Below are 20,954 nucleotides of genomic sequence, written 5' to 3'. Positions count from 1 at the left end.
GAATCCTCAATAATCTAAATCAGACAGATGACTTGTGAAGTTTATGATTCATTTAGATGTGTAGATCATGTGGTGTGACAGCGCCCTCTGCTGAGGAATATTATTGCTGCAGTGCAGTGGCATTACAAGGATCTACTAGTGGCATTTTATTACTGAATATGGCTACTATATTTCTCAAGTATGTTGGTACTTTCTGGGCATGTTAGTTAGCTTTTTTAATAAAAACAATCAGTTACAACGACTCCATTTAATAATAGTTTTATTTAACAATATACACAGAATGCCACAATATCATCCATCATAACAGTTACATATACATTTAATTACAAGCAGATTTAGCTATACAAACATCCAAAAGACAATGACAACTAGCAAGCGTGAGATAAATACATGTTAATGACCCAGAAGCTCATCCAGTATGTTTGAGGTTTCTGACGAGCAGCTGTACACTGAGAGTGGAGGGCTGATCCTCCATAGGCTGCTGCGAGAGGTTGTTGGTTTGAGGGATGCTGTTGACAGTACAGCCCTTCACTGGACACACAGAGAAACGAGACAACAGCATCACAAGTATGGACTTCATCATCACCATGGCGATGTGCTTCCCCACACATGAACGTGGACCTGATCCGAATGGCTGAAAGAAACGATTCGGCACCTTTTAAAAGAGAGATATTACATGTTGTTACACCACAGTGCAATCATTATATTTCAAAGTGCATAACAGATTATTTTATAGGACATAAAATGTAACGTAACTTGCCTTTACAAAAATGTACTACAGTAAACAGAATTTCTGCCAAAATGCCATAGTGGTACACTGTTACAAGTGGTAATTAGGGCCCAAGCAGTGAAAGTGAGGAGCCCCTATTGTTCTTCTAAGGGTTATTATTATTTAGGGTCCAAGCACTGAAAGTGCAGAGGCCCTATTGTTCTTCTAAGGATTATTAGGGCCCAAGCACTGAAAGTGCGGAGACCCTATTTTTATATAAAAAAAAAAAAAATTTTTTTTGGGGCACAAACTCATGAGATTTTGCACACGTGTCAGAGTCGTCGGCCATTAGGGCTTGGCAAAAGTTCATACATGTAGAGCATGTAGAGGGGCATGTAGAGGGGGCTCTGTAGCGCCACCTAGAAGATGGGCATGTTCGGGGGTCTCTGTAGCACATCCCTTTTGAGCTACAGTCATCAAACTTTGTTCATATATATAGCTCATCGAGTCAGACAGCTTTTGCACTGACAATCATAAGCTCCGCCCAACAGGAAGTTGGCCGTTTTGGATTGTTTGAAAAATGCATGCCATGGAATTTGAAATACTCCTTCTAGGGGATTCATGTTACAGGTACCAAATGTGGAGACATCATGCCAAGACATTGATGATGCTAAATTGCTAACAGATTTTTGATATTTCGAATGGTGTTGCCATGGCGATGCGATAAAATAACGTAAAAAAAAATGGGAAAAACAGGAAGTGTCTCAAATCTTCTGTGTGCATTGTGTGTTTTACATCAAAATTGAACCGTATGTTTGGCCTTGAAGGCTGATCACATTGATGTGGCTATTGTGGGTCACGGCCATAGCACCACCAACTGGCGGAAGGAAGTGTGGCACTTTTAACAGACTTTGAAATATCCATCTTATGTTTACCTGAATTGCTTCAAAATTATTTAGAATAATGTCAAGACACTGCTGATGTAAAATTGTCAAGGGATGTTTGATATCTTAAATAGTGTTGCCATAGTAATGTATTAATTGTTATTATTCCTTTCCTCCAATATTTGGGTCATAACATTTTGCATACACATCAGAGTTGTTGGCCTTAGGGTTGGGCAAAAATTCACGCATGGGTGTGTATGGGGGGCTCTGTAGCACCCCCTTTAAAATGGCCATGTAAGACTGCCTCTGTAGCACGTCCATTTTTACCTACAGTCACCAAAATTGGTACATATATATAGTTCTCATTAAACCAGACAACTTTCATAATTGTAGTTATTAGCTCTGCCCAACAGGAAGTCGGCCATTTTGGATTTTTTGAATATTGCAGTCTCTGAACTTTTAAATACTCCTCTTAGGGGATTCATGAGACTGTCACCACATTTAGACAACATTATGCCAAGACATTGATGATGCTAAATTGTGAACAAATTTTGTATATATCGAACAGTGTTGCCATGGTGAGGCATTCAATTAATGGCAAAAACTGGGAAACAGGAAGTGTCTTATATCTTCTATGTGCAATGTGTGATTTAGATCAAAATTGAGAGGTATGTTTAGTCTTGGGGGCTAATCACATGGATGTGAGTATTTTGGGTCATGATTATAGTGCCACCACCTGGCAGAAGGAAGAGTGGCTATTACAACAGACTTTAAAATAGTCCTCTTATATTTACCCAAATTGCTTCAAAATTGTTTAGAATCATGTCAAATGCCAAATGCATGTGTCCATCTTGCATTGTTTTCCCAAAGCCACCAGGTGGAAATGGACCCATGGTGCTTGGGCCTGTCATCGCTGCTTGCAGCTATATTTGCAGTTGTTACCTTAAGGGGGCATTTCTATTTGATCTAGTTTTTTTTATTTTTATGTATAAAATAAAAATATAAAAACAAGCAAGTACAACCCCTCATTATTTATACCATGATCAATGGAAACTTGGGTATGTTGGAAACATGATTCATGCTGCAACGCTTCTTACACTATTTAAAGGAGATTCCTAATTAATTTATTATGATTTTACAGTAGTAGTTTCACTTTTTGTAAAGTTGTACATTAAATAAACATTGAATTAATGGAATTTATAAATTGCTGGATGTCAAAGACTCACATAATACAATTACATTTTTAAAAGCTAATATTTTAGTAGTCACTCTTTTTTGTTGAATAATGTTTTGTAAAATGCCATTAACCCTTTAATGCATGGGAATTTCATCAAACACTCTTACATATTCTGGTCTTTACAGGCCCGGCACTTATATCTATCTTATATCGTGTTTTTCTAAGTTTCAAACTTCGTTTAACTTGACACAGCGACTTAAAACCATGTTTTTTATGACGCAACGCAGCCGAGACCTTTCAAAAGCGTGTGTCTGATGCAGATGTACATTGATGCTTCCTTAGACAAGCCCTTATAATAAATCTCGGACTTATTGATTGCTAAATGGATTGCTGTGAACTGTAGGCCAATGTTATGCTTATGTTCAATAATATGACAATAAACAATATATTGCATTCTAAACCACTTTTTGTATTGTCTTTTTTAATGCGTAACTTGTGTGCCTAAATAATGTAATGGATTTTAATTATCTGTATTACATATATATATATATATATATATATATATATATATATATATATATATATATATATATATATATATATACACACACACACACACATTTAAATATAACTATTTATAATTATTTCATCATTATATTTTTAAGTATTGTTATTTGAGTGGCTTTCTCAGCAAATATTTATGTATGCAATTAATTCAATTAATTTGGTTAATTAATCGGCATACCATGTAATTCATTTGATTAAAATTGTAATCGATTGACAGCGCTAAAAATAACAGAATAAAATTTATTCTGATATATTTTGATGTTTTATTTTTCATATTTTAAAGAGAAAATGCAACAAATCAGGACAAATTTAGAACAATATTCATTACTTTCACACTGAAATTTCATGAGACATAACCAGCTGTCAAACACATATTGAGCAACACATTATCTATAAATAAGATACACATAAGTATTTTCTCAGGCACTTAAGGGTTAAAGTCACACTGAAAACAAATGTGCTTCATGTAGTAACATCTACAGTAATAAAATGTTTTTATTCAAGTCACACAAACTATTAAATATTATTAAATTGACATCACTGAATCAACCTGGTTATACAAACAAAACTAATTTTAATTTTAAGTAAAAGCTTCAGGTTACCATTTTTATATTTCCCCTATTTAAAAACTTTTACTATGGTTACCATAGATTCTTCCAAAATACTTTCAAACTGTGTAAGATGTTTTCATAATCTTTCTGTCCATTTAATGATAGTAGTGGCAAATATAGCAGTTGTTTTAATATTATTATGGTTACCATGAGATATATTTGAAAGTGCATTCACGTCTAAAATATAAAAAAAAAAAAAAAAAAAGATAAGATAAGATAAGATAAGGACAATAAAATGATCACTCACGTTTTTCTGGAAGTTATCCAGACTGAACTCGTTTGGTTTGGGGAAGAAATCCGATCTGTGCATCCGGCCCACGTTCAGTATGATGTTTGTTCCTTTTTTCACTCTGTAGCCCTCGATGAAATCATCATCCAGCGCCCGGCGCATGGTGAAGTCCACGACCGGGTGGAACCTGAGCGACTCGTTGATAAAACTTTCGAGAATGTGTAATCTGGACAGATGTGAGTGCTGCAGACTCTTACCAGCTACAAAAATCACACAGACACAAACAACTCAGCACAACATCTAATGACACAGATTTTCATCTTTTTTTTTTTTTTTCATGTTTAAAAACTAACTGCTTCAATTAAAAGAGAAACAACTGAATGAAAGAAACCTCAACTACTAGTTCACCCCCAAAAATGTAACTTCTGTCATTAATTTCTTACCCTCATGTTGTTCAACCTGTATGCATTACTTTTTTCTGTGGAACACAAAATGAGACACTTTGAAGTCTTGGCTGCTCTTTTCCTTACAATAATAGTTCATGGTGACAACAGCTTTCAAGCTCCAAAAAAAAAAAAAACATAAAAAAGAACAGCATAACATTAAAATAAAAGTAGTCCAGATGACTCATGCACTATACACCAATCAGCCACAACATTAAAACCACCTGCCAACAATCATGCCATGGTCCAAATCACTGAAATAACAGTTCAAAATTTTGAAAAAATCTATTTTTCCCCCCCAATCTGATGGTTGATGTGAACATTAACTGAAGCTCATGGCCCATATCTGCATGATTTTATGCACTTCACTGCTGTCACACGATTGGCTGATTAGATAATCACATGGATGACTGTTGGTGCCAGACGGGCTGGTTTGAGTATTTCTGTAACTGCTGATCTCCTGGAACTTTCACACACAACAGTCTCTACAGTTTACTCCGAATGGTGCCAAAAACAAACAAACAACAACAACAACAAAAAAAATCATCCAGTGAGCAGCAGTTCTGTGGATGGAAATGCCTTGTTGATGAGAGAGGTCAGCAGAGAATGGCCAGACTGGTTCAAACTGACAAAGTCTACGGTAACTCAGATAACCACTCTGTACAATTGTGGTGAGAAGAATATCATCCCAGAATGCCTTTCTGAGATGCGGGTTGGTGCTGTTTTGGTGGCATGAGGAGGACCTACACAGTATTAGACAGGTGGTTTTAATGTTGTGGCTGATCGGTGTATTCCAAGTCTTCTAAAGCATATGATAGCTTTGTGTAAGGAACAGACTGCAGTTTGCATTGTTAATTCACTGAAAATATTTCTAAAAGCTAGGTTTTTATCAGTTTATTAGAAGATTATCGGTAAACAATTACTTAAATTTTAAAGTCATATGGACCTTTTTAGAGCTTGACAGTTGTGTTTTCTATGAACTGTCATTGTATAGAAAACAGCTGCATGAAAATTCTTCAACATTTCACTTTTTGAGTTTCACTGAAAAATAACAACATATGAGTTGGGACCAACATGAGGGTGAGTAAATAATGACAGAATTTCCTTTTTGGTCGAGCTTTTCATTTAAAGAAAGATAACTGAAGTTATTTTTTATATTTAAGAGTGTTCAGACCTAAGACGATTTGTATTTCCTGCAGGATCTTGAACTCAACGTCTGGATTCTGTTTGAGTAACAGCAGCATGAAGAACAGACTGATAGAGAGAGTGTCCGGAGCTGCAATCACCATCTCCAACACACACTGCCTGACATTCTCAGCACTCAGCTCCCCATGACTCTAAACACGCAAAAATACACATAACATGCATAAACAGGTCAATCATTCTTCCATGCTTCTTATGTGTTTCAGAGGTGTGTCTGCATGTGACATTCACCTGGGCGAATATGAGTTCAGCAGTGAAGTCGAGATGGTCCAGTTTGTCTGTCTGTGACAGTTGAGCTCTCTTCTGCTCTATAAGAGCTGTGATGGCATTCTGTAACTCCTGACTGAAACACATACAATGCATCAACACTCAAACCTTTACAGAAATTCATTAGTAACACTTTACATTGATGTTCCCTTATGCTCCCTATATCATGAAAAAATATATCAAAAGAAAGCTCTCATTCTCAGGAATGCAACAGCATATTTAATTTTGTTGTCCTAATATCACAGTTCGATAAATTCCCAAAATAATCACAAAGTGAAATCTGATTTTTGTAAGTCATCAAATACATATCTTTATGCGCTGATATATGTTTTCGACTATTTATGATAAAATGTTATGTACCATCACAAAGGGGAGGATCACAGCTTTCTAATGATACTTTTTTTGGATTGAGCTTCTAGTTCACTCAGAGGCCAAAATATTCAATGAAATAAGGAGGCTGGTGCATGAACTGAAATTTAGACTGAATGTCTATGGACAAGCACATCTGTGAGGGCTAAAATGCGTTAGAACGCCACCTACATTTTAGATCTATATATTGTGATGGAATGTGATAGAGGGAAAACAAATTCTAGTGCTTGCTGCCATCTAGTGGAATGAAATAAACTTTTCAAAGTGAGGCAGAGTGAACAGAACTAGAATAACATGTTTACAAATTTAGAAAAAAAACACTTTCTATTTAACATAAGATTTTAAACACACAATATTGTTTACAAATAATTGGAGACTTTTATATATATATATATATATATATATATATATATATATATATATATATATATATATATATGTAATATATATATATATATATGTAATATATATTATTTGGGGGGATTTCTGAAAAAATTAGACCAATTTTTTGCAATTAGTACACATGTGAATGGTGAGCTTTTAATTTTGAGTGTGAAAAATAGTGGGCGGTAGCCCAAAAATCCACAAGAGAACCTGTTCCCACTGCTCCCATTTTCTGAGCTCACGCTTGAATTGGACATACTCAATATTAATGGCTGTATTTCATCAGCTTTTTGTATTACAGTCATAATTGTGGTCTGTTTTCACAGAAGACACTTTTAAGTTTGTTGTCCAGGTGTCAGAATTTATTAAAGTCATAAAGAAAAATAGTTATAAAAGCTCAAATTTATAGGAATTGATCTGAAAAATATTTTCATAATACATTTTTATGAAACTATAAATGACACTGGCCTTAAAAGGAACTAGAGACATAATGGAGCTCAAGCCACAAGTCTGATAATGTTATATTTTAAAATCTAAGGATGACAACTTTAAAAATCAAGAGTTTTATGAAACATTATTAAAGACCATGCCATGTGTTTTTTAGATTTACAAAAGGAAGTTTACAAAAGGAATGAAATCTACTCAAATACACACAAAAATGAAGTCTATTCACCCTGTTTTTTTTATATGCTGCTTCATTCAAGTGTTTGTCTGCAGCCTGTAAGCCATTCACACCTGAGACACATTGATGTGTGTCTCTAATTATTATTCTTTAGTCTTTATTCTGCCCATTGTCTAATACTCTTATATGTCTGCAATATTAACACCTGTATTGACACCCAACACTCATCTTTATTGCTGCATAAAATGTCTTTCTTAAAAAAACAAAAACAAATTTTGATCTTACATGGATTCTTTTAACAAATGCCATCATAAAATACAATAACAGAGGGTAACAGGTGCATACTATGGCAAAGGTTAGCATGCTAGCATTAGCTTAGCTCCATGTCAGCAGCATGTTAACAATTTAAATTATTCGTAACATACTGCATATATCTTACTTGCAATTATCATCGATCTCATGTGGATTCCATTCATAGAATGAAGCAGAAAGCATAATATATCTAGAATATGCAGTCTATAGCAAACAGCAGGTTCAGTGATAGATGCAGAATTCTTCAAGTATACACATCGTTTGAAAAATATAGCCAAAATATATATATTTTTTTATAATTGTCTATTTATTCACGACATACTTCATCGGTCTAAACGTTAAATAATGATTTACATAGTTTTTATGTGCCCTTCAATCTCTGAAATATCGTAATTATGAGTTCCGAGCACATGAATGACTGAAGTCGGAAGTTCAAGTGGGAAACTCGGAATTCTAGATGATACCCGAGTTGCCGAAATGGGAGGAGTGGTAAACTTTCAACAAGGCGGAGGAGAGTACGGTTTCTGTAGTGAATGACAGGTTTTGTTCATTTTTCTAAATACAGTAAATTTGTAGTGCTTGCCATTTCGGTCATATTCATTTATGTATATCAGCAACCATTCTATACATATTGTACATTTTTACACCATGAAAATAGCTTGTATTTGACCAAAATTCCATTATCGTCAGCAAGCTAACTGAGTGAAATTGTATTAGGGTGTCAAAATAAAAGTTCCTCAAGAAATATGAATGAAAGAACCTGGCGTCGTCCATGTTTCTTGTTCTTTCTAACAACAAAGCACGTAAACACGCACTTGTAATTACAGCTTCAGAAGTGGGAAGTAGGAAAATTCCGATAGCACATGAAGGCAGCATTATATCCTACTATGGTAAGGGATGGGGAACACCTGTCATATGATCTCTAATGCAATAACCTCTTCTTCTACAGTCTATATATGGATCATATCTGGAGCTATAGTGGCCTCTGTCTTCCTGGTTCAATAGAACACACACTATATAAGAGTATCCGAGTCCTGTAGTGCTTCAGATTGCATAAAGTTGTAGAAAATTGACATGAATTACGTTTCTGGCTAAAAAAATATGAAGAAAACTTATACAAATCCATCATAATTTCTCCAAATGTATACACTTTGTGACTAAAAGATTTAATGGAGGTTGTTTAGTGAAGCCATCAAATGACAAGTAGCTATACTTGGGATATATGATACAAATGTTTTGATGTACACTCTTTACATAAATTATGGAAATACATTTGTTATAACATATTGATCATGAAACAGCTTTTGGTCATAAAATTGAGATTTATGAAATTTAGAGCTTTCAAATGATGTATTGGTCTTAAAGATTACATAATATAATATAATAATAACATCTGAATATTATTTTATTGAAAACCCCCCTTTGAAATCCATGTATCAAATATGATACAACAGGCTTTTGAGGCATATATCTCAATCAACATTACATTACATTCATGCCCACCAAAAAAGAAAAATCACAGAGCTTTGAAAATTCTGACATATACATTTTCTAAGATATATTTAATATTTCAGTGTATTTTCATATATTCAACCTGCACTGACATTATAAAGATCTCATTATTTTACATTACGAGCTATTATGATGTCATCCTACCATAAGTTCCTGAGACCCAACGAAACTTTTTACAATTTCCATTTTTTAAATGTCAATATAGTGTTTTATTCATTATGTATTTGATGTGCTGAATTGAACTGTGATACATTTCAATCCATATTTATAGACCAAGTAGAGGAAGTTGTCATGGCCAGACTCTCAAATATTTGGTATCTCTGAAAAGCCCAGGGAGTCCTCTGATATACCCCAAGATTTACCACTGTAGCATGTATGGGCTAAGAAAAACTTAAATAACAAATGTTCTACATAAAAATGAATTGCTGGGCCTCAGGAGGTTAATGTAATGGAAAAAAAAATTAATAGTTTGTCTAATGGTAATAAAAACAGTTTAATGTCAAAGAATTTTCATTTTTTGACAATTATTTCATATGTCAGGCTTTACAGGGTTAATAAGTATATAAATTAAGCATTTATAACATGCAAGTTAAAATGCTCACTATTTGGCAACTATTGGATGAAAGTCGCCCTTTATGTATGTTGCTAAAACTGCAGATAAATGATTTATAATGCATTGGGAAATGACTTGTTAGTCATTATTGAAACCCTTTATAAACCCTTAACAAAGGTCAAATTCATGTAAAGTGTCACTGAGACAGAAGCATAGTACTGGATGATCATCATATTCATTGACTATGGTATTTGCATGGGACAGACAAAAACAATGGTATTACCATGGTAATTTGGTGGTAATAAACATTGAAATACTATGGTACATGTCCGAAAAACATTGTACTATCATGTGACATGTAAAAAAAGAAACAATTGTACCATTGTACTTTTATTAGTGGTTTGATAAACTCACGCTTCTTGTCTGTGCTTTCTGTGCAGCCAGTCCAGTCTGAAGTAGATGTCAGGTTTGATTAGTACTGTCTGCCAGGTGTCAAAATACTTCTGAATCTTGTGAAGCAGATCTCGCTCTGAAACACAACAGCAACAAAATCTTAAATTTTACATATTACACAAGAATCTTAAATAATAAACAGTATAATTATAAATAAAAGAGACAAACTCAGGCAACAATAATACCAATAGTACTATAAATTACTATATATTCTCCTACCTGCCCAAGATGGCGATATGCACAAATAATGTGAATCACCAAAAACAAAAGAAGAAGAAAGTGAAAGTGGAGATTTATAGTAAAAAAGACTTAAATATTGCTCTGTTTCTCACCCACACCTATCATATCACTTCTGAAGACATGGATTTAATCACTGAAGTCATATGGATTACTTTTATGATGACTTTATGTGCTTTTTGGAGCTTCAAAGTTTTAGCCACCATCCACTTGCATTGTATAGACCTACAGTGCTGAAATATTCTTCTAAAAATCTTCATTTGTGTTCAGCAGAAGAAAGAAAGTCATACACATCTGGGATGGCATGAGGATGAGTAAATGATGAGAGAATTTCCATTTTTGGTGAACTATCCCTTTAAGTAAATCATTTTATTTAAGACAGACATGATTAAAGTTTCTAGAGTAGCTCTGCAGCAAGTCAGCACAACAAGTTAGAAAACACAACAGCAAACAGAAAACACAACAGCAGTTCAGTCGAAATGGAAAAGGTAGGAAGGTACCATAGCTTCTCACCTGATTGGCTGTGTGAATGTGACCAAGTCCTTTCTTCAGGATTGGTTCACTGATTATATCAAAATCCATGCCAAAAGGTCACTGACTGAAAAACTAAATCATTTGAAGTGTTTTCTCTCTCGGGAAAACAGTAACAGGAAACTATATAACACAGTGAGTAAAACAGTGAGCGGGAAATGTTAGTTTTAGGTATGATGTTCATCTATGGCCTCATGGTTCATCTAGTGCATGAGGGACCGTCTTAAAGTACACAAACTGCGCTAAAACGTTGGTGGTATTCAAGCATTCATTCAACTTGCATATTCTAACTTAAAAAAACACTGTTGTTTAAAATAAAAATAAAAAAAATAAAAATGATAAGAGTTGTGGTTGATGCCAGTGGATAGATTTTCCAAGTATATCCAATTAAATGGACACAGTGTTAAATTATTATAGAAAAAAACACCACTAAAATTTATCAAGATGTCATTTTTACATTACAAAGGCTGTAACAGGTTGCCAATGGTGTGAATGACTAACATTTTATTTTAAAAACAAAACAAATTGAATACTCTATTTGTATGATTCCACATTCTGGGAAAATCTCACCTTGAGTAAATCAGCATATCTAATAGCAGCCTTCTACAAACTTTACAATATGAAAGTAATATCTTGGTAAAATTTCAGCAATATTTTTTTTCTAAAATAATTTAACACTGTACTGATATTTGGATATGCTGGATTTAAATGTAGAAAGTGAGCCATTAGAATGTGAATTCAACCTTTAGAATGTGAAAATGCTTTTTAAATAACAGTGTTTGTTACGTTAGAATATGCAAGTCAGTTGAATAAATACTTGGACGTTTTAGCGCAGTTTATGGAATTTTTAGATGGTCCCTTACACACATACCTAAAACTACTCCTAATGAACATCTTAAATCGTACCTAAACTAACATCGTACCTAAAATGTACCTAAAATTATATGTTTTTGCTCTCTGTGTTATAAAGTGTCCCATTACTGTTTTACTGAGTGATAAACCACTCACAGTTTTCAGTAACTGAGCATTTGGAAATAATTTTGAAATAATCACGCAAGTGGGCAGAGAATCCTGAGGAAAGGACTCTAAATTCTCCACCTCCAATCAGGTGAGGAGCTATGGTACCTACCTACCCTTTCTGGTTCGACTGAATTGTTGTTGTGTTTTCTAACTTGTTGTTTTGTTTCCAGTTTCGCTGTTGTGCTTTCTGATTTGCTCTTATGTTTTTGGATTTGCCGTTGTGTTTTGCACTTCATGGCCACTGTAGTTTTCTGTCAGCGCTATGTGCTGCAACGGATGCTTCCAGTGAAGATATCTTAACTGATTAAAACGTGATCTATTTTCTTTTGATGTAACGCAACGCGCATCCAGTGTACACAGGGTGTTAGTTTTATAAAATCATGAGAAACATACTGTATATTAGGTTAAGTGTGTCCAACTTTTGACTGGCCTTGCATAACAGCAATATAATTTAAAGAGTAGAAAATAGAGCAGTGTTTTACATGTTTGTGTACATGTGTTTCAGGACTGACCATTGAGAGGGACCCCGAGAAACAGTCTGTTGGAGATGTCCACCACAGTGCAGCGCAGTAAGTTGAGGATGTCTACTTGTCCCTGAGCATCTGTCAGGTGAGACAGATCATCCAGGTGTGTGTTTGTGGAAGAAATGCAGATCTCTAGAGTCCTCTGAAGCCCTGGACCTGTTAGAGCTGACATATATTGTCATGGGTACATTAGGAAAATCTTGATACTTTGAAACGTTTCGAGACATTTTGCAAAAGACAAAGATAAAATCAACTGAAAATGAACAGTAAAATGTATTAATATATATATATATATATATATATATATATATATATATATATATATATATATATATATATATCACACACACACACACACACACACATTTAATACAGAACAACTACCAATCTTGCATTTTATAAAAAGCATGCTCACCTTTAGCATAGAAGGTGCGGATTTTCTTCCAGAGTGCAATGTTTGAGTTAAATATAATTCCCTGTTCATGCATCCCAATGCACTGCAGACCCAGTTTACTGCCAAACCGTGAAGTATAGAGAGATCTCTTTAGTACATGATACACAGCTGAGGACCTGTAACACACATGCATGCCAAGTTTGGATTCATTTGTACTGGTGAAGGTTAATTCTGTGAAAAGGTGATGCACAGGGGTGTAAAAAGTACTCAGAAATTATACTTAAGTGAAAGTATGGATACTGACTGAAAATTTTATTCAATTAAAAGTCCAAGTATTTAGCCAAAAACATACTTGAGTGAAAGTTAAAAGGTATTGACATTAAATTGTACTTAAGTATTAAAAGTATATTTTTTCCTAGCTAGAATGAAATCAAGAGAAGAGATTATGTAAGAGAGGATGTTGTTAAATCTGATTGGTTTAAGTTGCCTTTTTACAGTCTCCGACGACTGTAATATTTCTCCTCCAGTGGCATTCGCAACCAAGTCATAGAATCATGTTACAATAACTACATTTTTGCAAAATGATTTTTATGTGGCCTGTTTACAACACTAGAGGCACTACAACAACAATGACTTTATCCCCTTTCACTCAAATCATGAGTAAAACAGCAGATTATCAGTTCATAAACACTTACTTTTCACTCTGTTCCTCACACAATGCTATCTTATGACATCTAAACACTTTTACTATGGAGCAGGACACATTTTAATGTTTGCATTATATAACCAACTATATTTACAAGCTTGTTTAAGTGATCAAATTGTGTGGTAGCTCAACTGATAGAGTGTTGCACTTGTGATACAAAGGACTGGGGTATGAGTCCTGAAGAGCACGTGAGTTGACACGTGAGCCAAAAGTGTCATAGAAGCACCATAAAATGACGCAATTGTGTTTTTCATCTCACATTTGCTTTTTCTGACACTATCGGATATGTTTATGTTTAGGGTAGGGAGGTTGGTTTTGTTGATTTAAAACTCAATAGAACTTTAACCTTAAAAACCTCATCCATTCTGGAGAACATTTCACTCGCTTTCAGCACCACACAGTGGACATTTCACTTCGGAATGAGTCGTGCAATGATCAACATAATTTTATTTAGCAAGAACATTGCCACAGTCACGCAATGTTTGTTGCATGGGAGAAGGCTCTCCCGAATTGCGATGTCAGAACACCCAGCACCTTGAGTCATAGAGAAAGATAACAAAAATTCAAATGAAGCTTTTAAGAAAGTTAGTAATATTGTTGCTTTTGTGAATTGTTTTCTGAGGTTTGTTACCAAGCATTGCTGTTAAGCAGATGGTTGAATTCAATAAAATTTATGATTAATATTTACTAAGATATGTACAGTCACATACGGTCTAGTCACACAAATATTTCAACGTATCCGAAGCTCAAATCAGATCCGAATTTCGGCCACTGCAGATGGTTGGAACTCCACACAGCCGCCGTGCGACACTCCATTTGAAATGACTGACCTCTGGTCTGTCATCTGTCATTTGTCGGATGCAGTAAAAAGGCAGCTTCAGTCCAGTAACACGAAAGAAAATTATCTGCAAAAATTTAATAAGTACTTTTCAAGTTTTAATAAAATTGTAAGGAGTAAATAGTACTATTTTGTATTTGGAAATGTAATTAAGTAAAAGTACAAATATTCCATTTAAATTGCACTGGAGTAAAGTACAAATCCCAAAAAATAATACTTAAGTATAATACTTAAGTATTTTTACTCAATTACTTTACACCCCTGGTGATGCGTTTGTGTAGCGTGGTGTCAGGACTTGCCTGCTCAGGATGAGTGTTTCCTCACCGTTGATCCAGACCCGCACAATGTCTCCATATTTCGAGTTGTAATAGTTACTGGCCGTTCCGATCCCACACCAGATGAATCGACAATAAGACAGCAGTGGACCCAGACCCAGAAGGAAACAAGGACCTGAATAAAACATGTTACAACAAACACTTATGATGACATGTCAAGCATTGACAGCAGTATCCTGCAGTGTCAAAATGATGTATTTATAAAACTATTTAAAAACAATTATTTCATACAGTGGCCCTAAAAAGTATTTCAGACACCTAGATCATTTAAAGTGTCTAAATCTAATGCATCAGTTTATAAAATATCAAACCAATTGATATCAGCTCAAATGATGCTATATCAATGCCAAAATTTCACAATTTCTGCCAGGGTATGCAAACTTGGGATGAAAAATGCACACAGCAGTATATCCTCCTGAGACCCGAGTGTGACTGCTGTGTGCATTTTCCATTCCCCTTTTTGATTTGTAACTAGTAGCATCTAAGAAACATGCAAAAAATAAAAACAATTTAGACCAAATAGTTTTCCTAAAAATGTATGTGTACATATGTGGACAGTGGGACTAAGTTGTGAAATTTTAAATAGTATCAAGCTATAGAAAGTCAGATTTTTAAATCAAATTTCCAGGAGTATATACGTATATATACATAACATAAACAATCTGATTTAAAAAAATCTGACTTTCTATAGCTTGATACTATTTAAAATTTCACAACTTAGTCCCACTGTGCACATATCTGGTAAGAAACCTAATAAAGATTTTACATTGAAACCTGTTTCAGTCAAAAGATTAGAGTTTCTAGCTTCATCCATTATGCCATTTTAATTTTATTTTTATTTTTTTTACGAAATGGCATGCTGTTAAACACAATGACCATATGTGGACTGTATGCACAGTTTCATTTAAAATATCCTAAATTTACTGTGCATTTTCACATTGAGAATAAATGGGTTCATCCAAAAGCTGGAAAATTTTGCTTTCAGAGGCTTTGTGAGGAGTTAGAATGAAAATAAGGTGCAATTTGAACTGTTCTGAGACCACTGCAGACAGACAGCACACTGGAGGTTAAGTCATTCACTAAACAGGGAGCAAGGGAGCATCCAAATCTTACTATGCAGCTAAGTGCATTCAATCTAAACTTCCGACCAAAAGTTCAGTTTCAAGCTGCAGATGATGTTTGGACCACTCAACATGTTTGGCAGACATGGGACAATGGTAATCAGTACATAGATTAAAATGTATCATGCACATTTTTATTTTAACATGGTTGGCAGTGATTGGATGATGCTGGTCATTACTTTGAATGAGGATTATATATGCTAATTTCTGATGTAATGTCTGTATCATCACAAAAACACAAATAACCAACACTCCTGGAAACATAAAGAATTTGATTAAAAAAATCTGACTTTCTATAGCTTGGTACTATTTAAAATTTCACAACTTTAGTCCCACTGTCCACATATGTACACATACATTTTTAGGAAAACTATTTGGTCTAAATAGTTTGAATTTTTTCATGTTTCTTAGATGCTACTAGTTACAAATCTAAAAGGGGAATGGAAAATGCACACAGCAGTCACACTCTCAGGAGGATATATATATTATATGATATACAGTATGCTGAGAATAAGCATGAAGAATGAGCATGAAGGCCTGAAAAGTGTTTTTGCAGAGGACTTTAGGTAACTAGGACTAGGTAAGTTGGGAGAGCACTCAGAGTAGCACCATACTTTTGACATCAACAATTACAGTAATGAATGAATGACATGAAATGACATAATCCCTCCTTTTAATCTCACTGTAATACATCATGAAATAGGGCATTTTATGTTTTTAATTAATGTAAGTATAAATAAGTGAATTTATAAGCATTTATAACATGTATGTTAAAATGCTCACTATTTGGCAAGTATTTGATGAGAATAGCCATTTTTATTTATGTTAACTGCATATAAATGATTTATAATGCATTTGTAAATGCCTTATTAGTAATCAATAAACACCTTTATAAACCTTAATTTATTATACAATTGACATTAATGTAAATTGTTACCAAATTTTTACCTAAAAATAAGTTCATACAACTACCCTGATGCAGTACAGTCAATAATAACAATACGATTCAAAATTAAACTTTTAAGGATTTAGTCAAGTCATTTTTATTTCAATAGAGCTTTTCACAATACACATCGTTTCAAATCAGATTTACAGAAAATTTTGCTGCAACAGAAAATGATGGTGCATATCTGTAATGTCTTAAAGTACTCATTGAGCAGTTTAAATGAAAAATGTGATTTAAAACCCTGGTTTAAAAGTTAGATTTGTTCGCTTCTCAATAGCAGTTAAAACAAGCTGAGATCCAAAGAACAAACTTCCAAGGATTGCAAAACTATAAATAAACAGAACTAACTGACCTGGTACATGTGATTTCTCTGTCTTGTGTTTGATGGCCAGCAGCAGGCACAGTAACAGCAGCAGGAGTGTGGCTGTGGCCCCACACACACTCTCAGTGGCCCCTTCAGTGTTGTTATGGACACTGTGTATCAGAAAGCCCATCGTAGCCTCTCCGAGACGCACCGGCTTCATTGCACAGGGCTGGAGCAGTTCAGCTGCCATAAGAACAGATCAGTAGAGTCAGAACAGCCTAAAGCATCATAGTACAGCAAACATACACTTTTATATCTGAGGGGTTGCATGGGATTGGATCATGGTAATTCAAAAGTCAAAATAAAACACAGTGTAACCTTGCCCAATACGGCTGTCCTTCAGCATCCAAAACATGATCATGACACTTAAACCCTGAGCTGAGCTCAACGAATTTCTACATTTTCATTAAGAGATCAAAGACTTTAGAGTATACAAGATATCTGCTCAGTGACCTTGGGTCATTGTACTGCTGCTCTTGCACAAAAAAGGCCTTCAGATAAGAATGTCTAATAAAGTTTAGGTAAAATGACTACAAGTCTTTGATGTCTCTTTACTTTAAACATATACTTTACAAAAAGGGTAATTGTATTGTAAGTAAAATGAATAAAATATAAATACTTCATACAGAGTGTTGGGTGTAATCTGATTACAAACCAGTTAATTACTATAATCGAATTACTTTTTAGCCAAAAAGTAGTGTAAGATATATTTATAATGAATAGTCATTTGTTCTGGATTACTTTTTTGAGTAACTTATCCAACACTGTTCATGAAGGCTTGTAACAGGCCACTGGTATTCCTTACATACCAGTAATTAATTACAGTGACCCCTAAAAGTATTTGGAAACTTAAGCCACACTTAAAAAGAAAAAAATCAAAAACACCAGTTGTAATCATTACAAAAATTAGCAATCACAAAAGAAAGTTAATTCCAACCCGGTCTAATGACAAGTCGTAATAATAGTACGAGATGGCATAATTGTAAGAAATCGTACATGTTGGCTCTTACAAAACTGTACGACTTTTATTTCCGATAGAGAAAAAGAAATGAACCAACAAACGATGTTATTGTGATTTTTCCAAAGTTTACCCCTAACCTAAACCTAACCATAAAGTCTAACCCCTTACCTAAACCCTAAACCTAACCATTCACTTTTGTGTAACACGGAAGAAAGAAAAACTGGGGTTCGGAATGAGACGAGAGAAGTAAATTACAGGTTATTGACATACAACAATAATTTATATTGAATAAATAAATATGGAATGAGTAACCAAGTTTTTTTGTTCACAGACACTTCTTAAATTAAAGTGTTGGATAGGAGGCTAGCTAAAATTTGATACCTGTTTTGTATCGATTTGAAATTCTGTCTGTTGCTTGGTTGGTCTCGTACGATTTTTTACGAGCTGGTTACGAGTACGTTGGTTAGTTAGCTACATTTGTTTGCAGATATGACTTCGTTTGATATTTTAATATCTATTGCAATGACATTCAGACAATTTTAAGTGTGACCAAAGTCTTTCTAGCAAGTCAGTCCATTAGCGGCCATATTTGGATCACTCCCGGGAAGCTATTTCCAGTCATGACAATGCAGCTCCTATCTACTTGAATGGGGAAAGACCAAAATCTCCAAAATGGTTGGTCAAGATTGCGATCAAAGAACATATTTCAAATAAGCAGTCATATCTGAAAACACTGGAATTGTAAATTGTGTTGTTTACCTCAGATGCTAAAAACAAAATTTTCCCAGCTTGTATAGCTAATGTGCATGCGCACGTTCTAAAGTTGATTGACAAGTGATGTCTGTGTCTAAGAAATGATTGGCTCTTTTATCTGTAAGGCAGGACTTCCTTTCTACATCCATTGACCATTGGCTGCAGTTGGGCGTTTCCAATTTTTTTCCCATTCATTTTAATAGAATTGGCTCGTCTCTGCTAAATAGTCTCTGGTGTGACTTTAGTGTCCAAATACTTTTTGGGGCCACTGTATTTACATGTAATATGCATAACATGCACTGTAATGTATTATGTTACAGACAGTTCATACATTTCAGGAATTGTATCATCAATCTACAATCTCTAAATGTTTTTGTTTTATTCAGTCTTAAAGTATCATGATTATATAGGAATGTAAAATAAATGTCACTGTTAGGTTTTAAACAAAAACAAATTGTTAAGGCGAACACAAAAGCTTTTCTGTGTCTTTTCAGTTTGCGATCTTTGTGCGTCTTTATCTAAATCAGAGACATGGTTGTGAAATCACTGAATGCCCACTTTCATCTGCAAAGAATTTATGGAAATAAGCTGACATATCTGAGCGCATGCAGTCAGAGCAGATGCATGCAGCCTTTTGGCATTTTCTGTGTGAGGGGAGGGAGATTTCGCTCTGTATCTTCTCTTCACTTTGCCATGAGCTGAGTGTGTGTCACACTCATTCACTCATACACTCATTCTCTCACACTAAGCATGCGACCCATCAACCATCCAAAATATTAATAATGAAATAATGACTCTTTTTAAGAATTCATATGCATCTGATAAATTTAAGATTTCATCTGCAGGCCATTCCTATTATGTAGTACTTTACATTGTAATGTTTCTAAAATGTGTTAATATATTACCATTTTTAAATAGAAATCATATTTAAGCTTTCTTTGATCACAATATCACAAGTAAGTGAACTTTTGAATTTAATTGTAAGTAATTTCCCATCACAGAATGCTCAATAGGGTAAAAAAAGAACCCTAGAGTGACAGCTAAAGATTTTAAGAAATCATTGTAACTGGTTAACATCTCTGTTTATGAGTCTACTATACAGAAAACATTAAACAGGCATGGTGTCCATGGCAGGACACCATGAAGGAAGCCACTGCTTTCCAACAAAAACATTGCTGTGCACCTGAAGTTTGCCAAAGACCACACTGACACTATACAACGCTACTGGAAAAATGTTTTGTGGACTGATGAAACTAAGATTGAATATTTTGGGAAGAACACACAGCACAACGTATGGCGTAAAAAGGGCACCATATACCAACATGAAAACATCATCCCAGCGGTGGAGGACAGTGGAGGGAGCATCATGATTTGGGGCTGCTTTGATGCCATCATCGAGGGAAAAATTATTTCACAAGATCATCAAGATATCCTACAGGATAATGTCAGGGTGGCTTTGCGCCAGCTGAAGCTCAGTAGATGTTGGGTGATGCAGCAGGACAATGACCCTAAACATTGAAGTAAATCCACTACAGATTGGCTTCAAAAAAAGAAAATCCACATTTTAGAGTGACCCAGTCAGAGCCCAGACCTTAACCCAATAGAGATGCTGTGGAATGATCTCAAAAGAGTCATTCACACCAGACATCCTAAGAATATAGCTGAGCTGAAGCGGTTCTGAAAGGAAAAATGGTCCAAAATTCCTTCTAAACATTGTGCAGGTGTAATCCACAGCTACTGGAAACACTTGGTTGAGGTTATTGCTGCCAAAGGAGAATCAACCAGTTATTAAATCCAAGGGTTCCCTTACTTTTTCCACAGCACTGTGAATGTTTAATGGGATGTGTTCTATAAAGACTTGAAAGATTATAATTGTTTGTGTGTTGTTAGCTTAAGTTTGTCTATACTTGTTGTTTGTCTATACTTGTG

At 34.7% G+C, this 20,954-nt stretch overlaps 1 protein-coding gene across 1 annotated transcript; it reads right to left on the bottom strand.

The window, feature by feature from the left end:
• Positions 1 to 409: 409 nt before the first annotated feature.
• LOC127456148 (aromatase) lies at positions 410 to 17,501 on the bottom strand. The gene is made up of 9 exons (XM_051724480.1): positions 17,300 to 17,501; positions 14,845 to 14,995; positions 13,023 to 13,177; positions 12,596 to 12,772; positions 10,257 to 10,371; positions 6,055 to 6,166; positions 5,795 to 5,957; positions 4,196 to 4,437; positions 410 to 655 (listed from the first exon to the last, which is right to left on the bottom strand). The coding sequence occupies exons 1-9, from the start codon at positions 17,499 to 17,501 to the stop codon at positions 410 to 412; spliced, it is 1,563 nt and encodes a 520-aa protein (XP_051580440.1).
• Between the last annotated feature and the right edge of the window lie 3,453 nt (positions 17,502 to 20,954).

Source organism: Myxocyprinus asiaticus, chromosome 18, assembly GCF_019703515.2.
Source record: "Myxocyprinus asiaticus isolate MX2 ecotype Aquarium Trade chromosome 18, UBuf_Myxa_2, whole genome shotgun sequence".
Classification (NCBI taxonomy): Eukaryota; Metazoa; Chordata; class Actinopteri; order Cypriniformes; family Catostomidae; genus Myxocyprinus; species Myxocyprinus asiaticus.
The sequence above is the reverse complement of the archived record's forward strand: the minus strand, read 5'-3'. Positions and strand labels throughout refer to the sequence as shown.